Source organism: Mauremys mutica, chromosome 10, assembly GCF_020497125.1.
Source record: "Mauremys mutica isolate MM-2020 ecotype Southern chromosome 10, ASM2049712v1, whole genome shotgun sequence".
Lineage (NCBI taxonomy): Eukaryota > Metazoa > Chordata > Testudines > Geoemydidae > Mauremys > Mauremys mutica.
Genome location: NC_059081.1, coordinates 27,839,411 through 27,850,927, shown reverse-complemented (window position 1 = coordinate 27,850,927; position 11,517 = coordinate 27,839,411). Strand labels below are relative to the sequence as shown.

Below are 11,517 nucleotides of genomic sequence, written 5' to 3'. Positions count from 1 at the left end.
CCCTCGCGAGCTCCGGAGGCCAGCGCGAGCAGCCCTCGCGCGTCCTCTCCCCCGGTGAGCGACGGCCCCCAGCGCGCTCGACGGCCCTTTCTTCCCCGTTCCTCCAGCCGTGCGCGTTCCCTCGTCTGGCGCGACCCCCCTCGCGCGCCCGATTCCGGCGCGACTCCTTTCTCCCCCCCCCCGCTCCCCGCGGCGCTGGGCCTCTTTAGGCGCCCGATCCCGGCCAGGGTCCCCTGGTTCCTGCCTGCCGGACGCCGCTAACGGTTTCGCGTACGGCTTCCGGGGGAGACTCCGCGCGTCCATCCGTGTGCCGGGCTGGGCCGGGGGTCGCGATGTCGGGCGGGGACTCGGCGGCTGCTGCGGCCTCCCCTCAGCCGCTCCCCTTCTCCTTGCCGAAGCCCCCTCCCCTCATGCAGCTGACGCCGGGAGACGCCGTCCGCCCCGTTGCCTCCGCTGCGGACCAATCGCCGAAGAGTTCCCGGTTGGGAGGCCGCCCGGATTGGCCGGGAGGGAAGCCTGTCAGCCTCCTGGCCCCGCTGCTCCCGCCCCGCGGTGAGCCCGAGCCTCTGATGCCCTTTGGCCCCTCGTCGCGGCAGCAGCTTAGAGGGAGGCTTCTTGGCAGGTGTGGCGGGGGGAGCCTCCTGAACCCCTCGATGAGGCCGGGCGGAGTGGATAGAGGATCCCTCATGGTAAGTGAAGGGTTAAACGCTGCAGAGGGGAGGGGGCGGGGACCTGCCTGGCAGCGTGTTGGGTGGGGAAATGGCTCCCGGCTGCATCTTGGCGGGGGCACCTCTGTGGGCGTGTAACACCATGGGAACAGCCCTGCTCCCTTTCCTGGGAGCCTGGGCTAAAGCCTGAAGGGAACCCAGAGCAATAAGAGCCTGGTGGCATCCTCTTAGGTTTTTCTTAGACGCTCCTTCAAGGGAGTTATAGGGTCAGCCACAATAGGACTAGTGCAGCCTGAGCCATACACACGGGGACACTAATGCTTCTCTAATGGCTCCTATTGGAGTTGGAGAGAGAGGGGTCCTCTGTCCCTTTGTGGGGCTGACTTGTTCTCCCACTAAGCTCCTCTTAGACTGTACGCTCTTTGGGGCAGGGACTCTAGCCCTTTCTTTTGTGAAAAATGCCACATGCCCTTCTGGGGCTGTCTGAGGCAGAGTTCTGAATGTAGTTTGCTTGCCTGCATTTCTGCCTTGGGGGCCCAGGATTAAGAGTCTATGGAGAATGTTTGTTTCTGCAGTCAGCACTGCAAAGAGAGCTGGTCTATGTGAGATCCCTAGGAGAGCGTGGCAAATGCAGTGTTATTGCTGGGATGACATGTTCTCATCACAATTAAACTGAGAGAAGGGCTTGTAGGTCTGGGGGCAACTGGTTGGTAGTTACACCTGGGAGAAAAAAGGGAGGAAAATGGCCTGAGATCAGAAAGGATAACTGTTCTTGCCTATCTAGGGGTGTGAGGGAACTGGGCAGACTTTGTCTCTCCACCCATTGATTATTTGTATAACATCTGGAGTTAAAGAAATGAGTAAGTTGCTGTTTCTACTACGAGATCTAAATTTGCTCAGGAGTTTAAAAAGTACTTTGTGTTACTTCCTAAATGTGCAGTTTCTCAATATGTGCTTTACTACTAACCTAAAATTTTCAAGTTAATCTCTCTCAATTTTATTATCCTGGTGGGATAATAATATTACATATATTCCAGCACAATAAGTATGATAAGCAGAGAAAAGTACAATTATATTTTACAATACCAGTTGATGTTATATTGTTAGCTAAGCTAATGTTGGTATATTGAAATAGGAAGACTTTTGCAGGATAGTCACAGTGGTGTGATTTTTAACTTATCTAAATCATTTTTCAGTATTTTAAAGCCTTTCATATTTCCATAAACCATAGCTTTCCACATTCAAGAGGCTCTGCAAGGATCCATTGAAATTCAAGTACAAAAATAATGGCAAAGCCGTCTGGTTATTCTTTCAATTTAACCAGGGTCTTCGATATTATTGAAGGAAGGACTCACAATGGAGATGTCTCTCTTTATTTGTTTTATATAACTAAAAAGTGATTTAAAAAGTTACCTTCCACTGACAAAATACTGAAAATTACTGTTTTAATTATTAGGTGTCACTTCTGCTTTAAAGCCAAAATAACTATGGTGGATCAGTACAAGATCAATCTTTTAAAATGTACTTCTGTGATAAGATGGAGAAAATTTAATCACTGACCATATTCTGATCTGTACAGATATGCCATTTCTGTGTCTATTCTACTTTCTTTTAAGATTTTGAGTTGATCAGTTGTTCACTTGTTACTTTGACATCTTTTGATGAACATGCTAATAATTTGATGAATAAATCACTATGGAGGAAAGTGGCCTGTACAAAGTGAACTTCCATACTGTTTCACATTCTTGTAGATCACAATTCTCTCATCACCTGGGTCTCCTAGTGCCAGTAGTATTACCTTGCTAAGTACAGATTCAGCAGTAGGTTACTTTTTCACTAATTTTTAGTGGCGATAATCTTCCTTTAGAACTATTGTTTATTCTAAAAAGAAAAGTGTTTTTGGCCATAAAAAGTTTAATGTATGATATAGATTTTTGTAGAAAAGATATAGAGAGAATTTACTGGAGCTAATCTACAAGCAGCAGCATTGACATGACAGTAAATGTAAATGTAGAAAGGAAAAGTTCTGTTTCTTTTTTCCCTGCCTGTATATACTTCCATTAAGCGTAGTCAGATGGAATGGCATATGAAAATGTTTGCATCTGTAGGTGTATTGGGTCTTTGTGTTATATCTATGCATTGAGGGACTTTTCCAGGTTTTTTTCTCTGTATTCTATTGGAATTTTTAAGTAAATTCACTAACTTATATATATGAACAATTTCTGTCAATCTTTAGTTGTCCACTCGTCTAGACTGTGGTCTGTTTTAGAGCTATGTCATGAACGTTTAAGCATTTTGATGTAGTTAATTTTCTCTGTATTTTCCTTCATCAGAAGATAAGACAGATAAATGACCAAATTCCTTCTGTAATGGCATGTTTATCATGCACCTATTCTTTGTTATTACATTTCTACAGTTTGTGCTTTGATGTTAATATCTTCGTTTATTAACATTGTTTTTCAGATGGGGCACCCAGGCATGCCGCATTATCCACCTATGGGAATGCACCCGATGGGCCAGAGACCACCGAATATGCCACCAGTTCCACATGGAATGATGCCTCAGATGATGCCTCCAATGGGAGGACCACCAATGGGGCAGGTAAGGCAGCTTATCTGTGTTGTCCACCCCCTACCTCCACCCCCTACCCCCACCCCTCCAACAATGATCTGAGAATTCTAAAGACAGGTAAGTCTCCCAGAGTTGCTTGGAGATACTGTTAATAGTCATTAAAATGTAGTGTTGCTATAGCATCATCCATTGGTAATGCAGAAACTACATTTGTAACAAAAATAATGAAATTATCTTGTGATTTTAAAATGAAAAGATCTGGTACTTGAATTCATAACTTTTGTTATTGTTAGGTTAGACAGTATTCTGTAAGTCTTTCAGGACAAATATATTGCATCTAGCAGTGTGCAGTTCTAAAAACCAAAAATCCTGAAAACAAAGAAAAACCTCCCCTTTAATTCTAGCAAGAGATAATGTAAGTGATAATGTTGAAGCTGGAAGATTTCTGTTTCTTTGACTCTGTGCTAAGAAAGTCTTATAACCTGTAATTTTCTTCTATCCCTGGAGATGGAAGGAAGAAATGTAAAATTCTTTGGTGCTATTTTACACTTCTGTAACATACTGTTATTTTTGCCCTGTCGTCAACATGATGCATGTCTTGAAAAATAAACTTAGCCACTCACTGGCAAGTATAAAATGTTGTTGGCAAGTAAAGGTGCCTGAACTATACATTTGCATAATTGTAAGCTTTCTATTTTTAACAATGAAAGGTCCTGTCCCTTATTAAGTAAGTTCTGAATTTGAAATGAGGCAGTTCCTTTTCTGAATATGCAGAAATCTCTAGCGTTGCTTCTGGTGATCCTAAACAAAAGCAGAGTCAAAATGACAAGACCAAGGGGTGGGAAGGTGGGGGGACACCCTTCCTGCGACCATTGTGAGGAAGCTAAAGCACGTTCAAAATTACAAGACGCCTACTAGAAGGAAGCCAGTATGAAAGATGGAGCCTCCTGCGAAAGGTCCAGGGACAGCGCCATGGTAGGAATTTCATCACCTCCCTTCCGAGAGTATTGGGGCAACCCCTGAATCTTAATGCCTGGAGGGTGGCTCACCTACCCTATTAGTAGATGTAGGCCTGAAGGGTGTCTGGTACATTTTTCATGCTGCAATACACAGTATGACAGTCTGTTATATTGGATACATACCTGCTGCAAAGGGTAATGCAGTTTAAAAAGACAAAGGCAGATGGAGATGGGGTGATACAATGTGAAAACAAAGTGATTAGGTTGCTCATAGGCACATGTCTTACCAATTATGAGCATTTTTTTAAATAATAAACACACTAGTCAATCTCCTTGTCGTCTCTTACCCAGACGTTTTCAGACAGAGTCCCATTGCCCTTGTGTCCCCTTCATCCATCATCTTTCCCCTTCTGTCCATGTAATGAGCAGTTCCCACATAGTGTAATAAATGAAAAAAGTAAGTAGATAACTTAGTCAGCAAGTTTCTCGCATACACTGTGGAAGAAAAGGCTCTTGAGGGGATGGGGAAGGGAAAGTAAATGAGGGGAGGTTAGAGGTTTAATGACTATATGGCCAATGAGAATGGACCAGTAGGCTGGTATTCTGACTCTAAATCTACTAGACTGCAAAATGTCAGTCTATTGGCCCATCTCCTTGGATGCTAGGACCATTCCCCTAGCAAATACAGGTTCTTCTACTTATCTCTGAAGCATTCTGGGAGGGGACAGTCTGGAGGTTTGTAATCTTGATTCTCAGGTGCCTTGTTGGGACAAGGCTGTTGCTATTCTTCGCGTCTTTGAGTGCCACTCTAGGACTGCTGCCCTACTTAATCACAAGAAAATCTCCTGGGGCTGAAAATAATTGGTCTTTTTTGCAACCTTAAATCTGCAAAGGCTATGGGCCTGAGAATAACTGCAGTATTATCTAAAAAAAACTACGGTTTTTCTAGCTACAGAGAGAGTCTTCAGAGCAATAAGGAATGCTTGAGATTCCTGTAAGTACTTGTGCAAGGGCTTCTAGGAAACTTCACATGTTCGGATCCCACTTAGTTGGAAGTAGCAGTGGGGCAAGAGTGCTTTCTTCTCCTGCTTCTACAGGATGACGAGGAATAGGAGGGCCGCCTTCCAACTTTTCCTTTCTTCCTCACCCTCCCAAGAAAACCTTGTGGATTGAGGGAGGAGCAGTAGCCCTACCAAATATCCCTCTCTCCACACAAGATGCAAGATGAGGGGAGTGGTAATCTGATGCTCTCTGAAGATACAGGGGGATGGGGTCACTTGGCCAGCCTGCCAAAGTCTATAAAGGTAATGGGGGATGACTGAAACGTAAAGGGGTTGACTTCCCAAGGCCTCTTTGGGGACCGAGTGACCAAAATTTCATCAGCTGAATATGATCAGATTAGCATAGCACTACTATTTGTGCTTTTTGCCACATTTATTTATGGCTTATCAGTTCTTAATAGTGAGAACTAGTGGAAAACTGGGAAAAGTGCAAAATATGAAGGAAATCTTTTAAGAAAATGTTTAAACCACTTTATAGTGCATCAGTTGGTCACTAACAAGTAACTTAGCTATATAAATTTGCTGTGGTTACTGCCTCGTCAAAATAGTCTAAGCATATACTCCCAGACAAAAAATATCTTATCAAAGTAAAAGGTATGGGTCTTTGTTTCATCAGACAGTACATAGATCTGGACTCAAATTTTAACAAATTGTAATAGCCAGTCCACCTTACCATGTTCAAATTGTTTTAAGGGAAGTAGTGTGGTTTAAAAGTAGCTTACACGGTTTGCATTCATGTTACATGTTTTTTTAGATGTTTATAACTGTTCAAGAACTGGCTGAGAACTCTTCGCTCTTGCTGCTTAACTCTTTAATATCACTATTCATCTTGAAAGATTTGGCAAACATTAATTCTTATAACAGTATTGTGAGGCAGTTACCTCAAGTATTACTCCTGCTAGCTGACAAAGGAAAGAAGGCGGCATCAAAGTTAAGAGAGTTGTGGAAGATCACAGAGGGGACCAATCTTAGAGTCTGAATTAACATTTGTGATACTTAACTGATTTTGTTGTTTGATGGCTCCCAGATTTTCTGAGAAATCTTTCCTTCTGTGTTCCCTGTTCTAGCCTAGGATTCTTATTACAACAGGGCACAGCATTATCAATAGATTACTCATCTCGTCATTTGTTGTTGATTCTCATGTAATCCAAATAGTGCTGTCTACAATAAATGTCTTAGCTTTCTTCTAATATTTCAAGCTAAGTTGAAATGTATGCTCATCTTCCCTTTAAATTGGGGGGGTCTGTTGGAGTGGATTTGTGGAAAATCTAGCTATTTCCTAACTTAACATTGTTGCTAGTTTTATGTAGACTTGTACAAACTTCTATTACACTTTCTTGTGTCCTGGGGGATTATTAAACTTGTTTATCAAACAGAATAAGTAGCTAGAGACTGATACACTATCATAAAAAGTTCATACTTGGTGCTGTATATTTTCTCAAGTACACTCTACAATAACATTTTAATTGTAGATGCCTGGAATGATGCAGTCAATGATGCCTGGAATGATGATGTCTCATATGTCCCAAGCTCATATGCAGCCTACTGTACCGGTAATCTTTAAAACCTGTCTTTTTCACTTTTTAAACTACCTTACACTATGTGAACATTATTACCAGCATTTCATAAAGTCTAGTCAAGCTTTTGAACTTGTATAAAATGATGATAAAAATGTCCTCCTTTGTGTATAAAATTCTGTGAGGAAGAGATGAGTATTTGAATAAAGCTTCAGAAGACTCACACAAAAGCAGCCACTTGCACCTTAATGGAGGAGTGATCTGTATTTAATCTAATTACTTCCTTAACATGCAAAATATTCTCTCTACCCAGATTTCAATACTGCATGTAACTATTGATTTTTTTTATAAGCCAAGCACGTTCTCTTTGTACATCTATTGTAACTTTAAAAAAAAAAAAAGGTGTTTAGCTCTCATCATGATTTCCACATTAATAGTACACAGCAAAATAGTGAAACAATTTTAATTCATTAAATCTCGTAAAAGATGCCAGTAACAGAAATATCATTGATTTCTTTCATATTAAGTTGATTATGGATTTCTAAGATGGATTGCTCATTATAAACTTTGGAGGAATTTAAGAGAGATCTGGTATGCTAAAATTCAATCCAATTTTAAATATATGAAAATATGATTTCAGTAGGTTTTTGGAGCTCTGACAAATACTTTCATACTAAAAATGATCAGGAATAATAAAATATCAGTTAAGTACAACTTTCAAATGGTATGGTGTTTAAGGATAATTTTAAGTATATGTTATTTCAGAATCTAAACACTACAATATTCTCTCTTTTAATTAAGATAACTATTTCATTTTCATGCTATATGGTGGTAATGAAAGATTGACAGCTGGGTCTTGCTTACATGCTTTGCCATATTTGGGACAGGAGGGAATTTTTCCCTAGGTCATTTTGGCAGGCCCGTGGGTGTTTTGCTTTTCTCTCAAGCAAGGGGTCACTTACTAGGGTTATCTAGGTATGTTGTACTAAATCAGTTTGCTGCAGTAGCAGGGGCTTAGGGGGGCATTGATTCACTCTGGTCTCTCCTGTTGTCTGCCTATTGCCCACAATAGTTTAGTCTCCTGAGAGCAGTAATATTTTATCCTAATTCTGGTTGTTGGGCTTCGCAATGGGGTGGATGGGTGGTGTTTAGTGGCCTGTGATACACAGGCAATCAGACTAGATGATCTGGTGGTCCTGCCTGGCCTTAAACTGACTCTCCAATATGATCTGCTTTGTAGTTGTCATGCTTTCCATAAGCTTCATAACTCTTTATGAAATCCGTTCTCTGTAGTGTGCCTTATCTAAATACAAAGCCTGATTCAAAGTTTACTGAAGCCTATGTGGTTCTTTTTGTTGACTTCAGTGCACTTGGAGTCTATGCTGTATGCAGGTATTTTTGCAAAACACCTATATACATGTCTTTGTACAGTGTCTTACAACAACAGTCATTATTATGAGGTGCAATACAGCAAGAGCTTTTTTTTCTATATAACTAATTGGTACCGATTGAGGCCATCACTTTTTGGGATTCTTTCAGGCACCCATATTCACTATTCAGAAGAAATGAGGTAGTGAAAGAAGTTTTACTCAGAAAAATAAAAAACAGCATCAAAGCAACATAGCATCACTTTAGATCAGCTGGTGTTGGCAGTTTGATTGGATAAAAAAAATTACAGCTGGAAGTCTTTTTCCTAGTACAGATAAATTGAGCTTGAATGTAGTCCTTCTGAAATTTGGAGTCTGGAAATCAGTTGAGTACTCACTGTCTGTGTTGGGATATCCTTAGAGTGCTTACTTACCTGGGCAGCAAATTAAATAGAGCTTTAGATAGTGCCTTTTAATATATATAGTTAGTACAATTTTCAAAGGTGCCTAAGTTACATAGGGACCTTAGTCACATTGATAGTAAAAGGGACTTTCACTTTATATCACTTAGGTACTTTTGACATTTTCCCCCAGTGCATTAAGCAAGATCATTTACCCTCAGAGTAAGCATTTGGGTAACCTTGAACTTGATTGCACCAGTATGGGTGTTTTTATTGGATCTACCTTGTTAATCTGTATTATTTAGATGTTCAGTTATCTCTTGTGCAGTCTGCCTGAAAAAAATCAAGTAACTGAAGGATTGGGTCCAATAAAATGATAAACTTGTGTATCTGTTAAAGCTTTACATTAAAAGATAGAAGTCAAGAAATTCTTAAATCCTTTTAATCCTCTCCTTCCCCCGTTTGTATTTGAGATTTGTACTAACTGTGTAAAAGAGTACCAATCAAGGCTCTGAGTATCCAGGACAATCTATTAAAAGTATAGCAGACTCTGCTGTTGGAGTATAATAATTAATAGAAATAATAATCAATGGTAGATTTAGTGAATCAATTGTTAAATCCATTTTTCTCTTAGTACTAAGTTGACAAAAAAATTGTGTGAGATAAATTAAGTGATTGCACTAAGCATAGTGGTGATGTTGCAGTATGTCCTTATTGACCTAAATCTGAAAAAGTTTATTCAGACATATATCCAAGGCCCATCTCTTTTCAGTGGGTGAAAGCTGATCTATTGCTATTTGAATCAATAAAGGTTTAAAGTATTACACAGGTGGTGGTATCAGTCACAAACACACTCTTGTGTGTTATTTCAGCATTGGAATTAGTTGATCATCTTCACTGTATATTCTGGATGAGTAGTCTATTTGCATGCTGAAGGACTGTTGTTTGTGAGGTTGGCAAGAGATTCATTAAAATGAATTGGTGAATGTATGGCTCTTTCAGAAAAGTAGCTTGTTATCCTAAATTACTTTCGTATAGAGCTGAAATTCCCATGATTGTTGTATGGGGGAGACAGGGGACTGGGAGATGGAGACCCACATTTAAGCTGAGGAAGCATTTTGCTGCTGGAAAAACTTGAACAAGTTGCTTCTTTGAATTGATCATTTTGATATTTAGTAACGTATTTAATATATTGTTAGTGTTTTAAAATAACATGTTGGTTGTTTCTACAGCCAGGAGTAAACAGTATGGACACACAAGTAGGTATGTATACACAATCATTAAATTTTTAAAATCTTTTAATAGACTTAGTTAAATCTCAAAAAAATGAAGCTTAAGTTTACAACAATGTAAATGAACCTTTATCCAGTTTCCCTTTTATGTATATAAACTCTTTATTAAGTTTAATTTATAGTGATGCTTTACCTTTCCTAATGACTTTTTCAGAAATGAAAAAACTTTCATGGAAAGAAAACAAAAGGATAATTTTTATATGCCTTAAAACCTTATTTTGTGTCTTGTTAGTTTTCTTTAACATTTTTATATTTTTAATTATTTTACACACTTCAGAAATACAAACTTGAGACTCGTATCCTGTTCTGGATTTATTATATTTTTTCTCCTTCAAGTATTCTGTCATTATGGATCTCTACTCTTGAGATGCCCAGCCCATCTGTATTCTCCTGCAATACCAAATATTCAGACCAAGAGGGTATTTCTGGAACTCATACCTCCTTCCCATATTCTTCAGGTTGTCCCATATCTAATTTGGTGTACATTCTCCAGTAAAAAGGTTCTTTCCAACCATGCATGAATAGCACTTTCTTGGGAGCTGAATTGAACTTACTGCTCATGAAACTAATGGAATCGCCAATCGATTATCTAGAGCAAATACTTGTATAAGCTATTCCTTGAAGATTGGATTGCCAGTGCCTAGAATGTCATTATAAAGAGTCTAAGAGCCATAAGGATAACCTGTCTCTTCACTAAAATGGTGTTTAGTTCTGGTGGAACTCATGCTATTAAATTACCTGTGTTTTCCCCAGATCTGCACTCAGTAAATGGCATAACGTAGGTGTTAAGAGGCCCTTATTTAACACTAGGATATAATTATGGTCTCTCTGAATCTTCTGGACTATTTGTAATTTCTGATAAATCAAGAGAGATTATTTCTGTTTAATGGATTGAAGAACGCATGCAGGTCTGTGATCTTGCAGAAGTTTCAGTGCTTGAAGGTATAGAGGTTCATTACACCAGGTCTAAAATAGTGTATGCGTCAGTGTAGACGTGCGGACTCACCCCTGCGGCGCCGCCTACTGGTTGTCCTAGGGAATTAGCTCTTTTTCCAACCAGGAGCGCCCTCTGCAGGCCGGTGATCCGCCTGTCCTCTTGGCCCATGTCCTTCCCTGGATCCTGGTGCCCTTTTAACTGGGGTGCTGCCCCCTGGCAGTATCCCACCAATCTGGGTCTCCCCTTCCTGGGCAACCCCAACCCACTTTGCCTCAGTTTTGGCTACTGCCCAGTCTCCATCTAGCCGTCGTTCACTGGAGCAGACTGCAGTATCAGCCACTCATCATAGGCAAAGGGGTTTGGACCTGCTGCCTTTGCCTACCCCTGGGCTGCCCCTTGCAACCTCGGTACCTCTTGGCCTTATGCTAGGCCGCAGCCTGGGGCTTTCTAGGCAGGAGCTCCCCAGCTCCTCTGCCTTTCCCCAGCCCTGCTCCACTCAGGTACCCTGTGTCTAGCTCCCTGCAGCCAGGCCCTTCTCCCTCTACAGCCAGAGGGAGACTCCCTGGGCTTCTGGCTCACTGCCTCTTATAGGGGCCAGCTAGGCCTGATTGGGACCTGGCCCTAGCTGAGTCCTGCTTTCCCCCAAGCAGCCCAGGCTTCTTGCCCCAGCCACAGCCCTCTCCTGGGCTGTTTTAAGCCCTGAAGGGCAGGAGCGGGTAACCACCCCACTACAGTCAGCCATTC

The 11,517-nt window shown here is 41.1% G+C and overlaps 1 protein-coding gene across 4 annotated transcripts in view; it reads left to right on the top strand.

Annotated features, from left to right (window-relative positions):
* Positions 1-80: 80 nt before the first annotated feature.
* PRPF40A (pre-mRNA processing factor 40 homolog A) overlaps positions 81-11,517 on the top strand; it is a 52,495-nt gene continuing 41,058 nt past the window's right edge. For 2 of the 4 annotated variants that reach the window (XM_045031956.1, XM_045031955.1), the window contains exons 1-4: positions 228-689; positions 3,132-3,269; positions 6,732-6,812; positions 9,777-9,807. In XM_045031956.1, coding sequence (XP_044887891.1) covers positions 333-689; positions 3,132-3,269; positions 6,732-6,812; positions 9,777-9,807 — 607 coding nt within the window. In that variant the 5' untranslated portion in view covers positions 228-332. Of the gene's footprint in view, positions 690-3,131; positions 3,270-6,731; positions 6,813-9,776; positions 9,808-11,517 lie in introns of all 4 variants that reach the window. The other 2 variants (XM_045031957.1, XM_045031954.1) reach the window with 2 other exon arrangements.